A 20841-nucleotide genomic window follows, 5' to 3' on the forward strand; every position below is an offset into this window, starting at 1 on the left:
TGGGGATCCTTAAGTTCAGGGAGAAGCATGCTTGGTTTTCTGTTTTCTTTTTTTACAGGACATCTGCACAAAACACCCTCAGACCCCTGGCAAACTTCAGTAAGTGTAGTGGGGATCTCCTCCCTGACTAAGATCTGTGGAATCTCTCTTGGTACCTTGGATATAATCTGCCGAGGGTCCCCCTCAATGTCGGGAGCAGATGCTGATAAATCCTCCGAGGATGGGCGAGAAGTCTGATCCATGCTAGCCTCTGACAGAATTTGATGCAACCACCAGATGATCCTCTAGGCTTTCACTAGCCCTAAGAGAGATGTCAGAGGGAGGCTGGACAGCAGCCATATCAGACCTAAGTTTTTTGGCCTTTTTCTTGGCAGACGGCTAATCCTCGGAACAGGAATATTCTGCCATAGCACCTTGAGCCAACAGCTTAATACCTTGGTTTTCAAAGTAAATAGATTGATAGACAGCTAGGGAGGAGAGATGACTATTTAGGGTCTTGGAGACAAAAGTCTGGCAGATAGAACACTGTGTATGGTCATAGGAAGCACCCAAACAAAAAAAGACACTGGTCGTGGTGGTCTTAATGGGGAGTCTGCCTCCCACACTGACATTTTCCCTTTCTGGATGACATGAAATCAGTAGCACAGAATAATAGGAAAAGATGATAAGAAACCCCAACAGGGCACTTATCTGAAACACGTCTTGGTTGTCAGCACAGCAGAAGGACGTTCTTTGATGAACCTGGGCTAGCAATAGTTTGGAAGGAGATTTTTTTTTTAAAGCTTTAGCTATGGCTCTTAGGCTGTACTTTACTTGTTCAAGCAACAGAATTCCGTTATCAAGGCATGATATATTTCCTGGGGAAAGGAACCGAAAGATTTTTTTAGTGTTTGTCATATAACTTATTCATACGAGCAGCAGAGTTTGTATCTCCACAAGTATTCAACAGCAATCCTTTATGAAAGTGTGTTTTACATTTTTTCCAAAGCTAGCCTTTAAATGTGAGAAAAGTCTTGAAATGCTTGGATGACCTGCATAGTCTATGTGAAAGTCTTATTAGCATTTTGTGTGGTAATTGAAAGGAATGAAATGGTGTCTTTGCAGTAATATAATGTAACTTTCTTTTTCAGGACCCTCATGTAGATTGCTACAGGATGCCATCAGTTAAACTAAAGCTAGGTTTGGACAGAGATGCCCTTGTGGGATTGGCAGTACTGCTGGGCTGTGATTACCTCCCAAAAGTAAGTTATGGTAACCCCATTGCAAGATGGAACTCCCTGTGTATTTTTATTATTGCACAGAATAGCAATCAACTTTTGTAAATAGTGCTTTTATCATTTAAATATTAATGCCTAGTCAGGACATTCCATTTACTAGTATCGGTATCAGGACCTCAGCACACAGCACAGTTGTCTTTGCCTATAACATCAGAAGGCTGCATGCTCTAACCTCATATCAGCTATGTGGATTCATATTTCAAATCTGACACTGTAGTACAGAGTGCAGTGTTAAGGAAGTGCTGCACTCCGGAGGTGCTATCCTTCTGATAACAAGTTAAACTGAGGTCACATCATCTTTATTTGATGGTAGCCCGAGTGGTGTTAAAGACCCACGCCACTTAATGAAAAGAGCAAGCAGAGTTTCACTAGTGCCTTACCAAATTCCCCCTGGTTGTAGTATCAGTTCAGGTCTTCCTGAAAATAAGCAGAGTGCATGTGCTTCATGTGCAACTAGCCTAGTCAGCAAAAGTAAGTAAACGTATAAATAAATAGTGTAAAAGAACTGTGCTATAACTAGGGTGGTGTGTGCATCATGAATGTACTATTAGTAATCAGATATAGTTATTAGAGCTAAGTATATGCAGAGGGTTTTACATAATTGTTTGTGAGTTAATAACATGACTGTAAACATTTGTAGAAGTTTTGCTTGCTTTACTATGTTATCAAAACTTTATCACATGATGTATAGCCTAAACAAACTGCACAAACAGTCTTAACATAATACATTTAAGACTGCCATGTCCTTTCTGGGAGCTCCCTCAATCTGTCAGGTGTTGATTTAAAAGCCTTAGATGAATGATCACATTTCCAGTAATTCAACAGTCCTAATTTTCCATCATGTTGCAGCTGAGGCTTCCAGATTGTCAGTCTCCTACATTGCTCATCAGATTTTAGTGAGGACAGCATAGACGGTAGTTTATGGCTACACAGAATTCAAAGGAAGCTGCACATATAAAATGTGTCCCCTTTCCACATATGCGCAAGTATGGTCTGTAAACTTTTATTAGAGTTTGCACAGTTATTTTGCTCTCAGGCTTTCAGATGTTTGTCACTGTCAACAAAATACAATTTACTATAAGGTATGTTCATACAACTGCTTCTCAGCACTAACAGAGCTGTTTGTGAAATGTGTTGTTACTGGATCATTTGTTGATGAGGACAGGTTGCTTTTCTGTGACAGCCATGCTGAATAAACACTGTTAGCAACTGCATGTAGTGCTGACTTGGTACAAAGCAGGAGGAGGTGAGTAGCAGTGTCTACTGTGCAGAAAACAGTGCTGCACAGCTATTAGTTATCCATTGCCCCTGTACTGTTTAAAATAGTTAACCCAGCAAAGTAAAGCCTGAAGAAAGCTAAATTCATGTTTGAGTAGGGTTGTTGCAGCAGGTAAGTATCTTATAACAGACTTAATCCAGTGCAGAGTTGTGGGGGAACATACCCTACCCTGGCATCAGGAGCAAGGCTTATCTTGAGTATGACAGCAAACCATTGTATGATATATAGGTTCATAATATGTTCTAGGATAATGACCACAAGGGCCTTTTTAAGCTTAGCCATGCATCTCAGTTGTATCCAACAAGTTTGGTGCCCTAGAGGTTATTTTTAGGGATATGTGTAATCTAGAACATGTGTGGTCAAACATTTACAGGCTGCCTCTATCCATTACAGATGTAGGTTACAGACCAGGGTGAATTTCTGATTTTCTGTCCACTGGTCTAGGTTACATTTGAATACAGTCAGTGAAGAACTCTGCTTCACATGGATGAGAAGCATGTTCCAGAGAAGGGGTATTCTCTGAGGCACACAACTGTTTGTCCAGCATGTTTTGTCCAAGTTGCAAGCAAGGTTTAAGTCCCTGGATTGGATAGTTCTGATGCTGTTGGTTTTGGTTTTGTGGATATGCAATAGCTCCATCAGAGCAAAATTTGGGATGCCTTGTATACCATACATAGATCACCCCTTAATAGTCTGTACGAGACAGAATATAGGGATAGGGCTTTGAAGTGATATGCATAGGACATGTTAAAGTTGTGTGTTCTTTTTCTGAGTAACCTCCGTGGACAATCCAGTTGTTGCATATGTCTGGTCAGGTACATACTGAAGGGGACATATGATGGTCTGATAAGGGCTGAGTACAGTGGAATGATAACTTTCTTGGACCTAGGTGCCACATCCTAGATTATAAGTTGAGTAACATAGAATGATTTCCTTATTACATTCAACACACATTGGTCAAAAGCCAGATTACTAACTACAGATGTTCACCAAATCCCTGACCACTGGGTCTACTCTTAGGGGGGTGTGTTATCAGTGAGGTAGTTTCCTGGGGTAGCCAACTTCCTAAAGGGTACTATTATGCATTTATTTGCACTGAGTTTTAAACCATGTCTGTGGCACCAGTTATTTGTCTGTATTAGCCCTTCTTGAGGATACTTGTGTCTGGGGGGGATTCTATTTGTGCTCCCAGTACTCTTGACCTTGGACAGTGCATTTAGGACCTGTTTCTTAGCAGTGGTTGGTGGGGATTATGTTCAATGTATTTTTTGAGGGATGACTGGTGGTGGGGGGTTAAAACTTGAGCTGAATTTATCAGCTAGTAGATTTACTATATCTTCTGGCTCTGTGCAGGTGGCTTCACTCACAATTAGCTCTGCACATTGTTGTGTGCAGCCTTTGAAGTTAAGACGATAGTAAAAGTATTGTGATCATCCTTGGCCTGAGAGACAATTTTTACTTCAAAACTGGTTTTCATAGATCTGGTTTATCTTCTGAGTTGTTTGATCAGATTGATGAAAGAGTTTTTATTCTGTTGGACATTGTATTTCCGGACTTTATCTATGACTTTCTTCTACCACCATGCTGCTTTGTTTTTTGAGTTTGTTCTGAGATTACTTCTGGTAGGCACAGCTGTATATCTGTATTAACTTGGTTGGATAGAGTATCTGTGAGCAATTCTGCATAGGCAACTGTATTCTCTGGTTTTCGGGGCTTGAAATTTTGTCAGATTGTCACCTAATGATAGGAAGTTTCCTTAGGACAATGTTTTAGCCACTATTAGAAAGCCCAGAGGGGACAGGAACAGATCATCCCTGACAAAACAACATGGTCTGCCGACCATATCCTCCCATGCTGACAAATGCTGCACTCCCTTGGAGTAACACCAGAAGCTAAGCCAATTATTGAAGTCAGTCATCTTATATGTTGGGGCAACATCCTTGGTAAAGGTATAATGCTGCTCAATGTTAGGTTCATACCAGCCTGGGACACAGTCTGAGAGTGCCATAATGTATATCTTCATATAGTCCAGGTAGGTACATCTCAGGTCAGTTACACCTACATAGACTATGACAGAGCCATACTGGTGTCTGAGGTCCATTGACCTGAGTGCATGGGTGATACTGTGGATCCTAGCCACTGGACTTTACATTTTTCTTATTCATTCTGGTGAGTGGGACGTCTGTGTGTCTCACAATGCCATCTCCTCTTACTAAAATATTGGGTTGCGTGGTGGTTGCCTTATGAGCTTTGAAGTTGGGGCTCCATACAGTTGGGGCTGTATCTGTTGCTGTGGATGTTGTTTTGGTGGAGTGCTTTTTGGGGCTGCTGGGGATATCTGGTGTAGGTCAAATGTCTGGGATGTCTTTGGAAATTAAGAAGATTATAGAGACACACACACACACACACACACACACACACACACACACACACACACACACACACACACACACATCTGTGGGCAATTGAAAGATCATTAGTTCACCTGGTGCACCCAGTGAAAACCTGCACAGATACAGGGAGAATATGTAGTCTTGGCACAGAAAGCATTCTAGTCAAGAACCGAATTAGAAAGCCAAGTGCTGTGAGGAAGCAGTGGTAACGGCTGTGCTACTGTGCTACCCTGCATGGAAAAATGCAGTTTAAAATTCATGATTCCGAGACAGCTGTGCAGTAGGGATTGTTATGCAGCACTCAGATTACCAACCACTATGTGCTAAGTCACAGCTGTCTGCAAAAACTACATTGCACCACAGTTACAGAAATGAACACTAGTGCACAATCATGGCAGGGACCACGGTGTTGTAGAAGCCCAGTTGCCTCTGTGTTACAGAGGTAGAATTCTGTACATGAGACACTTCAGCATGCACACAAACTTTTACACACTTGTATGCCCCTTTGCACTCACAGGCAGATGCATGCGTGAATAGAGATTGCCAGGGAGTAAGGAAAATGGGTCAGCACAGAGTAAGGCATCCAGCGTGAAAGGAGAGATGCACAAACAACTAACAAGTGATGATGAGAAGGTAAAGCCAGTGGTGGTCAGGCTTGAAAGACAGCAAGATGCACTAGAGGGAAGTAAATGGAGGGACACACTCATATTGGAGCGACATAGGGCAAAAGAGACAAAAATTAAGGTGTTTTGTATTAAGATCACAAAAGGGATAGGGGAAGAGCTTACATACACCACAAGGAGAGAGATAGCCAGCACAAACCCGTGTGAAAGACTGGGAATAGTAGACATTGAGATGGAAATGTTACAAGTAGGAAAGGTAGTGGCATGTGGCAAAGGAGAGGAAAGCCAATGCAGAGAAAGAAAAAAGGTTTTGGTGATGGTGATTCTGTCATAAAGGGGACTAAGAATCTAGTCAAGGAAGAAAGGAGAAACTGGATTTCATTGAAACCAGGTTTGGGACTTAGAGTTATAAACATAAGAGAATGTGACTGATGTGATCAAGGGGAAAGGTTGAATGCATAGAAGCACTAGTGGCCTGTCATGGGAGACCACTGAGGTGACAGCAGGCAGGGTCAGAGAGGGGGTTGGAGACAGCACCCTCAGAAGTGTTATGTACCAGCAACCAACACACAAAAGCAAGTGATAATTAGGGCATATAATGACTGGCTATAGCAGTGAATATGGGAGAAAGACTTAAGACTGGTAAGAGGACAGTGAAAAACTTGACAGAGAGCCCAGCTATATTCAGTGGGCTAGCCCCATCTTAGCCCCAGAAGGGACATTAGTACTTTGTGCTGGGTTAGGAAGCTGCATGCTAAGGCTTTTGCATTTAAACTAAGATGGAAGGGAGGAGGGATACTGAAGCAGAATAGGAGAGTGAGCGTTTAGGCAGTAGATAGAAGGTAAAAAGAGATGCAGAGCCCAGTACAGGAACAAACAAAGGTGACTTGGACCATGGCTGGACAGTTTTTTTCTGCAGTGCAAGAAGTATGGGTAGGAAGATGGGGGACCTGCAAACAATGATGGCGGAGAAAGGAGGAAGACTTTGCTGGTGTCATAAAAACATCAGCCAGTGACGAGAAGGGGTATGACATGAAGGTACAGGTTGTTCAGGAGTTAATGAAAAGGGGGAGATGGGGGATAAGGTAATAGTGTAAATGGCAGCCATAAGATCCATGGTCAAAGAGTGGGAAGAATGCCAAACCAAGAATGAGAAAATGATGCAGTTGGAGTTAGAATGCAGTTTAAGTGCCTGGAAATGAAGGTAGGGGAAAGTGGAGAGCTGATGGAATGATGCGTTATATCATCCACCAGAAGACAAGAGGGGAGAGAATAATCAGTCAGAGGAGATTAAAAAAGATTGTGAAGAGAGACTAGATAACAATTTTACAAAAAAGCAGTGGGAGGATATATGTACGGCTCCCAGAAATGTAACACAGTCTAGAAGATTTAGAAGTGTTTGCATGGGTATTTTTATACCCCAAGCAGACTCCAAAGAATTTTTCATCAGGTACACTGCAAATTCTGGAGGTGTGATGGGGAAGAAAGAAGTAACTGGGAATATATTTTTTGGGACTGTAATGAGTTGGCAGACTTTAAAATTTCCCTGCAGACTACTCTGTTGGAAATACTTGGTGAGCAAATGGATGTAACTAAAGAAATTATTTTTTTGAAAAAGCTGTGATACAGGATCTGTATTTTATAGACATAGTAAGGCCTTGCTGAGTTTAATTCTGGTGGCTGCCAAAAAAGCAATTGCTACAAAATGGAAATCAAAGTCTAAACTAGCTGTATTAGTAGTAAATATATTAACAGATATAAAATAACTGGAGGTGGAATCTTTAGAAAAGAGTAGGTGCAAATTACGTAGAAAAATGGAAATTGTGGGAGCACTATAAGCAGAATAATGTTTTGGAGGAGGAATGTGGTTTAAGGGAAGGCAGAAATTGAATGAGCTATGTAATGTTTGACTGACAATGACTGTATAGAAGATTATATGTAATGTATAATGTTTGCAACTGAAAATATACCAATATTTGTTGTTTTTATTTATATAAATGCATGATTGCCTGTGTCATAAGTGATAATTCAATAAAGATGTTTTTTGATTAAAAAAAAAGAAGGGAGAGAATAAGGGAATGTGGTAGGAGGAAAAGAGAAATATGCATTAAGATCTGAATCTGTCAGGAGCAGAATCGGGGATTCCAAGTACCATAGTACAGGGGGGGGAGTCAGTGCTGATTGAGGTCTTGGACCATGCCAGGTTCAGCCACCTGTTTCAAGACTATATACTGTACGGAAAGGATAGAATTCTGGATGTGGTCCTAAACAGGGTGTCATGAATGTCCAGGTTAAGCAGTGTTACACAACCATGATCTTGATAATGTGTGGTTAATTGTAAGGGGGAATAGTAAACTACAAAGCTGATGGTGTGGAATGTTAGAAGACTGGATTATGCTGTGCCAGAAGAGTGGGTTAAGGTTGAGTGAGCAGACTGGCAGGAAACTGAGTAAATATGCTATGGGAATCAGTCAGATATCAAGTACTCTGGGCCATGCACAAGTGTCGGAAGATGAGACAAAAACTGACGCAAGACTGTCAATTAGAACAAAAGGTAGTGCCTGCTAGAGAAGGAAATGAGGGAGCAAGGTGGTGAAGGATGTCTAGTACAAGGAGGCTGCAAGGCAACAAAGATGGTAAGAGTAATAAAATCTTAAGGTGAAAGGGAATTAGATGAAGGGATCAAGTATACAGCAAGGGCTTGTTTGGGTACATAAGAGAAGGAAGGAGAGACATAACTGGCCAGGTTAAGCCAAGATGAATCCCAAAAGAGTGGGAAAAAGAAGAATTAGTTAATTAAAATTTTGCTTCAGTGTTCACAAAGGAAAGCTAGGAGAGGGAGTCAGGACAGAATGGAGAGAACAGCAGAGAGAGATATTAGACCCAAGGATAATGGGGAGGAGGGTTCAGAGGGAACTGGATACTTGTAGGGAGCATAGAACACAAGGACTAAATGGGCTGCCTTAGTGTGCCCTCAGAAATCTGGTCATTGTGTTGGCAGACCCCCTTGACAGCGATCTTTAGCATATCACTGGCTGGTGCAGAAGTGCTAGAGGAGTGGGCACAACAGTTGTGGTACCCTTATACAAGGAGGGTAGCAGAAGAACTGGGGAACTACAGACTTGTTAGCTGAACAACAACAGCAGAGATAGTCAAGTAGGGAATCCTGAGAGAAGACTACTAGTACCATTTCTAGAAGTCACCAATCTCCAAGATGGCAACCAATGTGGATTTGTGGCTTGAAGTAAGAAGAAATCAGATCAGTTTTTTGACTGGGTTAGAGGTGAACTTGACTGGGGAGTACCAGTAGACATGGTTTACCTGAACTTTAGCAAGGTCTTTGACTCTGACCCACACAGGAAGCTGGTAGGCAGACATAATGGATCTTGGGTAGGACTATAAATGAGGAATTTTCATCTGCATGGCTGAATGGTGGGATGCAATGGGATGTGGTTAAAGGAAATGTATTAAGAATTAGAAATGTGATTAGTGGAGTATTACAGGAGGTCTGTCGCACATCCAGCACTCTTTATTGTGTTTGTCTCAGACATATCTGAGGAAATAGAAGGCAGGCGCCATCTCTTAACCGATGACATAAACATAGGTGCAGTAGTGAAAGGAAAGAAGGGGGGGCCTATAAAAGGTTGTGGAAAGGCTAAGCAATGTGTCGGAAAGGTGCCTATTGAGTTTGATTGTATAATAAATGTAAAGTTTTGCACTTAAGTACAACAATTCTAGCGTGACTCACCAGCTAGTGGGAGTGGAACTGGTATCAACACAGCAGCAAAAGGATCTGGAGGGATGTTGATCACTCTTGTACTGGACATCGAGAGCAGAGTGAGTGCATAGTGGCACTAGCTGACAGAATTCGTGGGTAATCAGGTTAATTGGTTCCAGAAGCAAAGATGTAATGCTTCCACTCTATATGGACTTGGTCAGACAACACCTTGAATGATGCATGCAGGTCTAGAGGCAGTATAAGGAAAAGGACATTAGGCCATTGAAAGGAATACAGAGAAAAGCTACTAGAGAGATCTGTGGTATGGATGGGAAGGAATATGAACAGAGGCTAAAGGGGAAGGAAATCTTCTCACTTGAAGCCAGAAGAGACAGCGGAACATAATGTTGGCACACAAGCTGTTGTCAGTGAGATGTGAAGGAGCTTTTTTAAACATTTCTGTCGTAGGGAAAAAAATCACATTTAGTACAGTTGTTTTATGCAGAACACTAGAGAATAGTCTCTCTCATGGACTCCATGACCCGATCTTACCCTTTAAAAAGAATCAGTACAATGTTGGAAATCTACTACCGTTTCAGAAAAACTTCAACAGGTTTTTTTTTTCAGGAATTTGACTGGGTTTATCACACAAAATCCTGCAGTTTATATCAAGTGTTTATATTTATTTCACCTTAATTCTTTTCAGCATTTCATTTAAGTTTATGCAGTCTCAGAGGCTTTGCAAACTTTTATAACAAAAAAATGAAGTACTCTCTTCAGGATGATAGGAAGTTAAAGGCAGCTGAGTCACAAAACAATTCACGTTTTGCCAGTATGCGGCCTCATACTGTACGTTCTTCTCAAGGATGGCAAAGCAGGTCATTCAAAGAGTAGATTTCTGTTTATTCATCCAGTCATCCAGGTCTAACTTGAAGGAGGCTAAGGTATCATTTTGTTTGACTTGCAGAGATGGGTGTAGGCACTGGGTAATAAATGTTTCTCTCCAGTGCATTTCAGTTATGTGTTAGTGAAGATTTACGTCCCTAGTTCTGGTATTGATTTGTAAAGGAGTATGGGCTATATAATGGTGTGGAATGTAAGGCATAGATCATCCTAGAAGAGACTGTAAGAAATTTAGTAAAGAAGTAGTGCTTCCAGTCTTTCCTGATAGCTCAGGGACTTTAGGCCAACAATCTTTTGGTTAGGAACTTCTGGACCCTTTCCATTTGCTTAATATGTCTAGAAAGGTACATCCTAAAGGGGTGTTGTACGGAGGTGTTAAACTCAGTAATTGGTCTAATTAAGGTTGCATACCGAGGAATAACTTATTTGGACCGTTATTATATGATGCTAGCTGTTAGTCGGGCTTAATAGAATTTTTCTGACTACAGTTGCTATATGGTGCTTGAAGAAGACAGAGTGATTGACCCAGGTTATAAGACCCCTAACTGCATTATTTTTTGCAGTGGGATATTTCTTGTACTGTTTATTCAGGGAGAAGGTAGTTTACCAAATGTGAAAGTACTGCACTTTTTCCTATTTCATTTTAACCCTCTTCCCATGCATCACTTGGTTACCCGTGCATCACTTGGTTAAGAGGGTTTGTGACTGCAGAAATGAATGGGTATCAGAAGGAGGTTTCACATTAACACCCAGTTTGTTGTAATCTGAAAACTTGGTTACTAGAGGTCCTGATTCTTGGTATACAGATCATATATGTAGATGCTGAAGAGGAAGGGTCCTAGTACAGAGCTCAGTGGCATATGACTGGTTACCACTATACTTTCAATGGAGGTGTCTGCCACCTTACCTCTGTAGGTTTCATCTTTCAGCCAGTTGGCAGTCAACCTCACCACATATGGCTCTACTTTTAAAACATTTAGCATATTAGCTCATTACATCTGAGCGATGCCTCCAGGAGTCAAATATTGCTTGTTCATATTTGCATCAGTAATTCCAAAACCATGCTATGTACAAGGTTTTAATAATTTCATCATAAAGCTCACACGATAGCAGTCTCAACTGCATTAATATTTGACCTATATTCCAAAACCATGCTATGTACAAGGTTTTAAAAGATTTCATCTTAAAGCTCACACAACAGCAGTCTCAACTGCATTAATGTTTGACCTCTGTCTCGTACAGATAAATGGATATTAACTGTTGTTTTTATGATATTAATTTATATAGATATAATGTTCACATTTTTATAAATAGCTCAACAACCAAGTAACATAGACAAAACTCCATAGCCTCATATGAACGCTCACAGCAAGATGAATAAAATGCTGCTGGCAGTATGTGTGAAACTTGAGTGGTTACTGAGATGTAAGTTTACAAAATATTGCAAATGTAATGGTTACTGTGTTTAGTGTGACTTATAAAATTCAATTTAAGACCTAGAACATAAAGAATACTACCAGTATAAAAATAGTTTGTGCTTAAGAGTTTGCCATTGATACTACTTTCATAATCCCTATGGTTCCAGAGATATCATGTGAGGACATCATTTGATAATTTGATTTTGTGAAAAGGCTTAGGCTCCGTCCATTGGAAGTTACAGTGCAAACCTCCAGATCTCCTTTGGGGAACTTATCTTTAGATGGCTCTGTAGTTGAATCAGCTCTAACGTGTACAGACCATATTCAGAGGTGGTGTTCAGACTGGCAACAAAGTAGTTCTGGAGATTAGATGCCCATATGTCATATATGTACTTTATGCTTTGCACATAAAACGTGTGTCTGACACCTGGAAGGTGTAAAGGCGTTGGTATACTTGCCAGGCGTTTGGCTATCCTTGGAAGGATATCCCAAGAGTATAGAATATTGCAGGAAGGGCAATACGATCAACAGTAATCTGAATGTATCCAAAATGGCAACACCCACTCAGACCCAGTAGAAAATAACATACTAGCATATAAATTTAGTGGTATTCTCCATTATCCAAAATAGTTATTTTATGGATTCAAAGTCTCGTCCTTCATTCTCTAGCCTTTCTCAGCCTTGCCAGCTCCCTCATTTTTCTTTGGTTCTGTGGGATCTGGTGGAGCAGGGAACCATCCAACCTGTCACCTTGTCTCAGGAGGGAAGAAGTTTTTATTCCAGAATTTTTCTGGTTTCCAAAAAAAGGAGTCTTGGAGGCCCATTCTAGGCCTGTCTTTTCTCAACACCTTTCTCAATGTCCCTTCTTTTAGGATGTTGTCTCTTCAGACACTTCTTTAAGCCTTTCTGGTATCTCTAGATTTGAAGGACACTTACCTCCATATTCATATGCATCTTCTCTTCAGGACATTTTTACATTTCTCTTATTTCTTCCTCTCATTTCAGTTCTCTGCTTTGCTTTTTGTTCTTTCTACAGTTCCAGAGGTTTTTACCAAATGTCTGGCCCCTATGGTAGCCTTCTGCAGACTTCAGGGAATTCAAGTATTCCCTTATTTGAATGACCTTTTAAGGCAAGCCCACTCTCAGCAGTCCTTGCTTCAGAACCTATACTTCACTATGCTGCTTCTGTGCAGTGTGGGATTCACCCTCAACCTCAAAAAGTCTGTGTTGACTCACCCTCAGGATCAGATGTTTCTTGGTTGCAGGATTCAGACCATTCTAATGCTGGCTTGTCTTCCACCTCCAAAGGTCCGCTCTTTGCTTATTTCCAGTTTGTTATAGGTTCATAGGAGATTACTAGGCTAACAGCTTAAAAGTCCTTACATGCCTAGCCAGTTTTACTCATATTTTACACAATTTTCTATCCCTAGTGGAACGATAACAAGGGTTTGAAAGTGAGTTTTGTTTACATTTTTTACAGAGTACCTCTGTCCATAAGTGACATGGGTGCCACCCAGGAGTGAATTTGTGATTTACCATCCATTGGTCCAGATTGCACTTGAAGGTGGTCAGAGAAGAGCACTGTTGCACATGACTAGGAAGCCTATTCCAGAGAAGGGGCAGTCTCTGGGGCACATAGCTGTCTCTCTCTAGCATGATCTGTTTATGCCAGATATCAAGTTTAGATCCTTGGAGTGGGTAACCTTCATGCAGTTAGGTTTGCGAATATGCAACATTTTTGTGAGGGCTGGGTCAGAGACTACCTTTGTAAGTCAGGCATAGACCATCCCTCAGTAATCGGTAAGAAACTGAATACAGTCATATGGCTTTTAATCGGGCGCATATGGCATATTGGTTATACCCTGTATTTTTTGGTGAGAAACCTCTGAGGATGCTCCAATTGTTGCAGGTGCCTGGTGAGGTACATGCCAGAGAGTGCATTGCACTCTATTATTGGTTTGGTGAGGGGAGAATACAGTGGTACTATGACATCCTTAGATCTGGATGCCATGATGTTACTTATAAGCTGAGCCACATTTAGGGATTCCTCACCATTGTGGACACACGGTGGTCAAAGTTCAGTTTACTGTCTGAGTATCCAGATCTCACTACTAAGTCCACTCTTGGGGGGGGGGGGTGATATCACTTGTCAATGTTGTAATTTACAGGGGTATTTGATTTCCTAAAGGGTATTATTATGTATTTCTTTGCATTTGGTTTGAGGCCATGGCTCTGAAACTAGTCATTAGTCTGTGTCAGTCCTTTCTGTAGGATATCAACATCGTTTGGGAGACCGTGATTGTCCCCAACTTGCATTCATTAGCAAATTTGATCAGCCAAAGGTCATCTACATTTGCCTTGACATCTGGGAAGTATATCCCAAACAGGAAGTGGCCCAGCACTGAGCTCTGTGGTACTCCACTGGTGACTGTCTTAATCCTGGATGTGGATTCCCCCATTCTAACAGCATGTCCTATCCACTAGCCATTTGACTGTCCATCTGGTGACACAGAGGTTTATGCCCAATTTAGTGAGTTTATTTATAATACCCAAGTGGAGTATTGTGTCAGATGCCTTGGCCAGGTCAAGTTAAGAGGTATGCACTGATGTACCCTCATCCATGGCCATAGTGACCTTCTCAAAGTCATCCACCAGACTGAGCAGGCAGGACCTGCCCTTGAAGAAGCCAAACTGGGTCGGGTCTAGAGTATGGCGCTTTCCTATGTCATTGTTAATCAGGTTCATGATTATCCTTTCCATGGTCTTGCACATGAGGCTAGTCAGACTTAGGGGTTGGTAGTTTCATAGGTCCATTGGTAATCCCCCCTGTTGTGCAGAGGCAGTGATTGTTGCTGTCTGCCACTGTACTGGGGCAAAGTCTGTCTGGAGACTGTGGATGTTCATCGTGTTTCACTGTTGCAGTCATTACTCTTGGGTTATCCTGCTGGCAGGCTACCCTCAGTCGGCCAGAATTCCAAGGTCTAGGTCCGGCGTTGGTTGCTGTCGCCTCTTCCCTGACGTCAGTGCGCCAGGGGTATAAAAGATGCAGCCGACGCCATTTTCTTCAGTCTTTCTTGCCGCGCGGTGCCCGAAGCAAAAGCAGTTCGCAAGTGCCGGTCGGTCGACTCCTCAGATTTTCAAATCCGAATTTCAGAACCGAAATCTTCATTAAAGCTAGGTACCCCGTTGGGGAAACTTTTTTCTTGCTCCAGACCGATGTCAGAAAAGTTAACAATTGTATTTCTTGTGGGAAGCAAATACCTCATAAGGATTTTCACTCTTACTGTATTCCTTGCCTAGGCCCTGATCACAGCGTTGCTAGTTGTTGGTTTTGTGTTAGATTTAACCAACGCACTATCAATCGTTGTTTCAATTTTGCATTTCATTACTTTGGCCGAAGATTTAATGACATAATACCATCGGAACAGCCGACATCTAGAATTTGCAAAAAACGCAAAGACAAGGATAGGCATCCGAGGTCCAAAACCAACGACGAAGCCTCTACTAGGCCAGTCACCAGTTCGCCGGTTCTCAGTGAGGGGCTTTCGTAGCCCCTGGTGCCCGCTACCGCAGAGCCACAGGTTGCTACCGACTCCCACGTGGAGCCGACTGGGCCTCTGGATACTCAAGGTATTGGACACTCGGAAATCACTCCCTCGGATGGGTCCGGAGCCACTGAGCAGGCATCGGCTTCTGAGGGTGTCTTCAGACCTACACAACTATATATTAGGCCATCTTCAGCTTCAAAGACAAAGACTAAAGCAGCTCTAAAGACAAAGAAACAGGTACAGCATTCTCCTACTCAGACTTCCATGCCTAAAAAACAGATGCTCAAAATGGCCGAAGACCTAATTACTTTGATCAGGGGCTCCCATCCCCCTCCTGATAAGAGGCCTAGGCAAGAGACAGAGTATGATTCTTCTGATCAGGTATCTATTTCCTCTGATTCCTCTTCTCAACAGGATTACTCCATGCTTCCCTATGAGGATTCTGATGCTGAAGAATCCATTCCTTCAGCCTCTCCTCCTGAGGATTATTCTTTTGGGGAAACACTGCATAATATGAGGGAGCATTTGCACTGGGAGAGCCAAGATTATTCTGAATCTAAGAAAAGGCTCAGAGACTTTCTGCTTCTTCCCCAGCACAGACCCCTTGCTATTCCACCTGTCCTAGACATTGTAGATGATGTATTTTCAGAGTCTGGTCTGTCCCCTGACTCTTTACCCCCTGCACCTGCTAAGCCAGACAGATACTACAGGGTCCCGGATTCTCATAAATTCCTATATAAAAACCCCGCTGCTGACCCAGAAACTATATCTCAGGGTACCAAGAGGGTTAAAGCTTCCACTGCAAAAAACCCTGTCCCCTCTGATAGGGATTATAGGGCTCTAGACAGATGGGGGAAAAAAGTTTACACTTCTGCCACCCTGGCTGTAATGGCTTTAAATTGTCAGTTTCATATGCTTAAATATCAGCAATATTTAATGTCACTACTTAAGCAGAAAATGTTGACAAATACAGACTGTTCAGAGAACAAGGAATTGCAGGATTTATTGCATGCAACTGAACAAGTGGGAAAGCATACTTTGCAATGTGGTTATGATTCACTGGAGGCCTCTTGCAGAGCCGCTGTTACAGGTTCTGTTATTAGAAGGCATGCTTGGTTAAAGGAACAGAATCTGCCTGATCAGGTTAAAGCAAAATTATTAGATGCACCATTACAGCATGATACTTTGTTTGGTACTAAAGCAGAAGAGGTGTTGAAAAAAATGGAGGATAAAGCAAAATCCATGCAAACAGTCAAGGATTTCTTGCAGGTGCAGCCACCCAGGTTTAGCAGGAACTGGCCTTCTAAAAATTGGTCCTTTCCAGTTTCAGACAGACCACAAAAAGGCAGATATAGGCATCCCAAAGGCAGATCTCAGCCCCAAGGCTCATACAGGCCTAAACAATGGGGTGCTCCTACCTCCAAAAGTGGAGAAGACAAATCACAACCTTACAGGAAACAGTCCCAATGACTTTCCTCTACCAGTTCCAAGCAGTTTTCTTTTGACAGCCCCCTTAGGAGGAAAACTAGCACTTTTTTCATCAAATTGGCAAATTGTTACCAAAGACAAATGGGTCCTGAACATAGTGTCCCAAGGCTACAGGTTCCATTTTCACACTCTACCAAGGCCAAAGGGCATGCCAGACCTACCACACAATCAATGGGCAGAGGCACAAAAGCAAATTACAGCCCTCATGGACATGAGGGCCATTCAGCAAGTACCACAACAAGAGCAGGGGCAAGAATTTTACTTCAGACTTTTCCTAGTACCCAGGAAGGACAAAACCTGGAGACCAGTTCTGGACGTGTCTATACTAAATACGTTTCTGGAAGTTCCAAAATTCAAGATTTTGACTCTACAGCAGCTACTGCCCATGCTGGGCAAGAGGGCTTGGCTCGTAACTTTGGACCTGAAAGAGGCATACCTGCATGTCCCAATCAGACAATCTTGCAGAAGATACCTCAGATTCATAGCTGGCTCAATGCATTACCAATTCTCTGCACTGCCCTTTAGCTTATCTACTGCGCCCAGGGTCTTCACAAAATGCCTGGCACCAGTAATTGCATTTTGCAGACAAAAAAGAATTCAGATATATCCCTACTTGGACGACTGCCTCATTCAAGCAGAGAGCAAGGACACTCTTCTAAAGCATCTGGCGTTTGTAAAAAGATTATTAATTGGCCTAGGGTACACAGTAAATGAAAATAAATCAAAACTAGTGCCCTCTCAAGAGATAATATTCCTGGGTGCAAGCTTAAATACAACTGCCCAGATGGCTTATCTCATGCCAGACAAGCAAAAACAACTGACTACTTACTTCAAGAAATTGGCAACAAAAACCCACTTATCTGCAAGGAAAATCCTGCAGGCCTTGGGTTTCATGGCATCCTGTATTCTACTAATTCCATATGCCAGACTGCATATGAGGAAACTACAATGGTATCTGAAAAGTGTTTGGACTCAGCATTCCCACAGCCTGGAGACAGTAATTGCACTCATTCCCTGCCTACAACAGGAGTTTCGATGGTGGGCAGAAGACTGTCACCACAACAAGGGTCTGCCATTCAGTTTACCTACAGCCAGACAGACACTGACAACGGAGGCATCAGATTATGCCTGGGGGGCCCATATGGCATGAAAATGTATTCAGGGCACATGGCCTGCAAACCAGATGCATCTTCACATCAATCAAAAAGAGATGCTAGCTGTTCAAAATGCCCTGACAGCTTTCAAGGACCTGCTTCATCCAGGACAGTTACTGATAAAGACAGACAACATTACAGTCATGTGGTACATAAACAAGCAGGGAGGTACACATTCCTACCCCCTCTGCAGACAAGCAATGACCTTATGGGACACAGCATTGACTTTTCAAGTTCACCTGCAAGCACAATTCCTGCCAGGAAAAACAAATACTCTGGCAGACGATCTAAGCAGAAACCTCATGGATCCCCACAAATGGAAACTGGATCCACACGTATTCAGCATGATAATAAGAAAATGGGGATGCCCAGACATAGATCTATTTGCCTCCCCTCACAACTGTCAACTGCAGAAATTTTGCAAAAGGATTTATCACAAGCAAGCATGGAAAGTGGACGCCCTATCATTCAGCTGGAAAAATCTAACAGTATATGCTTTTCCCCCACTGCCTCTCCTTCCGAGAGTACTCCTAAAGGTCAGACAAGAGAACCCAAAAATTATATTGATTGCACCAGACTGGCCACGCCAGCACTGGTACCCAATTCTAAAGAGCTTGTCTCAAGGTCCAGCATGGATATTGCCTCAAACTTCTCAATTGCTGACCCAACAAAACAATCAGATCCTGCACAGCCAACTCGGGACCTTAAATCTGGCAGCATGGCGGATAATGTAGCCATTCAGAACACTCCTCTTTCAAAAGCTGTTATGGATGTTATATTGGAGGCCAGGTGGCCCAGTACCAGAAAATCTTATGCAGAAAAATGGAAGAGATTCTGTGCTTGGAACCAGAAACAATGCATTGACACGTCTGTACCAAATATTCCTCATATTTTACAATACCTAACTGAGATGCTGAACAAAGCCCTTTCTTTCTCACGAATTAAGATTCATGCCTCTGGCATTTCAGCACATTACAATACGGAACCACCTATCTTTTCTCATCCTTTGATAAGGCAGTACCTCAGAGGGGCCAAAAACATTAGGCCTCCAAGGAGAGCACCAATTCCGGCCTGGGACCCCAATTATGTTTTGGAAAAACTCACACTGCCTCCTTTCGAGCCAGCATCAACAGCAGATATAAAATTCTTATCCTGGAAAACAGCTCTGCTCCTAGCAATAACCTCTGCAAGACGAGTCTCGGAGTTACAAGCACTCATGGCTGTGGAACCTTTCATAATTTTTCATCCAGACAGAGTTTCTCTGAGGACAAACCCTTCATTTATGCCTAAGGTGGTGTCCAGTGTGGCCCTCAACCAAACCATTCACTTGCCTACCTTTTACCCAAATCCACAGAACAAGGGTGAGAAAATTCTGCATTCTTTGGACATACACAGGCAGTTGCTTGGACAGAACTAAAGCTTTCAGAAAGACTGAGCAACTTGTAGTGTCATATGCTGCAGGATCACAAGGGAAGGCTATCTCAAAACAGACTATTTCTAAATGGATAGGCCATTGCATCCATTTCTGCTATTTGCAACATGGCAAATCAGTGCCTAAGGGCATTAGGCCTCATTCCACCAGAGCAGCAGCCACTTCAGCAGCCTTCCTCAGAGGAGTACCAACCAAAGATATCTTAGAGGCTGCAACTTGGAGTTCAGTGCACACCTTTACAAAGCACTACCACTTGCCTCTCTACTCTAAGTCCAGAGCAGGCTTCGCCACTGCAGTTCTGCAGGGCCTCATAGCCTCTCCTAATCCTATTTAGCCCAGCCACCCAACCTCAGCTTTGGGATTCTACCCAAGAGTAATGACTGCAACAGTGAAACACGATGAACATAGTACAGTTGTGTACCTACCATAAATGTAGATGTTCGTGTGTATTCACTGTTGCAGTCCAGGTTACCCACCCTCCATCCCCCTTCTCTTTGCTAGGACTTATCAGCACTTCTCTATCCTATACAACCTTTTTGGTGTATTTGCTTGTAGATGAAGGAAATGTTATTTTTTTGCATGCATTTCTTATTGATATATTTTTCAGCCTACCTATTTGGGACACCTGACATCTGGGGCACGAAAAACTGAAGAAAATGGCGTCAGCTGCATCTTTTATACCCCTGGCACACTGACGTCAGGGAAGAGGCGACAGCAACCGACGTCGGACCTAGACTTTGGAATTCTGGCCAACTGAGGGTAGCCTGCCAGCAGGATAACCCAAGAGTAATGAATGCAGCAGTGAATACACTCGAACATCTACATTTATGGTAGGTACACAACTGTACTTTGGAGATCTGAGTGAGGTCATGTTTCAAGCTATTTAATAGGCAGCCTGGGGTTCCATCAGGGCCCATTGATGCAGTGTATCTAGCTTTACAGAGTGCAGTGCTGACCTGTTCTTTTGTGATAACAGACAAAGGAATGGTAGGTGGTATTTCATCAGTAGAAGCTGGAGGTGATGAGGGGGTGAAATTTGAGCTGAATTTATAGTCCAGCAGGTTTGCTATTTCTTCTGGCTAAGTATAGGTAGTGCAATCTACAGCTAACTAAGCACATTGTTGAGTGTATTACTTAATATTCTGGACATAACTCAAAATAATTTGTGGTTATCCATTGCTTGGAAGCCCATTGTAGTCTTATATTTAGCTTCTGAAGACTTGACTAGTTCCCTGATTTGCCTGTTGAGACTAATGAGGGATTTTTTTTCTCTGTGTGCACCCTCCCTCTTACTTCTAGACATGAATTTCAAATTTCTTCCTCCTGTTACATAGTCCATTTATGCCAGGAGTCCACCAGGTTTCCAGCTAGACCTGGGTTTAGTTCAAGCACTGCTACTTCTATGCAGTTGTTGAAGTGGTTATACAGATCATTTGTGTATACCTTTACATAGGCCTCTGTATTTTTTGGAGTTGGGGAGTTTTAAAATGAAAAAAACAAGCAGTCCAAGGTGTGCAGGCTGATAAAGTGAAGTATTGCAAAAACCAAACAAAAATGAAAATCGAAACACTCAATACTGAAGAAGGACTTGATGTCTGAAAGCTTTGT

The 20841-nt window shown here is 42.3% G+C and overlaps 1 protein-coding gene across 2 annotated transcripts in view; it reads left to right on the plus strand.

Moving 5' to 3' along the window:
- The window catches only part of GEN1 (GEN1 Holliday junction 5' flap endonuclease), a 911226-nt gene that overhangs the window by 266536 nt on the left and 623849 nt on the right, over window positions 1-20841 (plus strand). For both annotated transcript variants that reach the window (XM_044064875.1, XM_044064884.1), the window contains exon 5: window positions 1131-1241. In XM_044064875.1, coding sequence (XP_043920810.1) covers window positions 1131-1241 — 111 coding nt within the window. The remainder of the gene's footprint in view (window positions 1-1130; window positions 1242-20841) is intronic.

The sequence above is a fragment of the Protopterus annectens genome, chromosome 1.part0, assembly GCF_019279795.1.
Source record: "Protopterus annectens isolate FY-2018-M chromosome 1.part0, PAN1.0, whole genome shotgun sequence".
Taxonomy (NCBI): Eukaryota; Metazoa; Chordata; order Ceratodontiformes; family Protopteridae; genus Protopterus; species Protopterus annectens.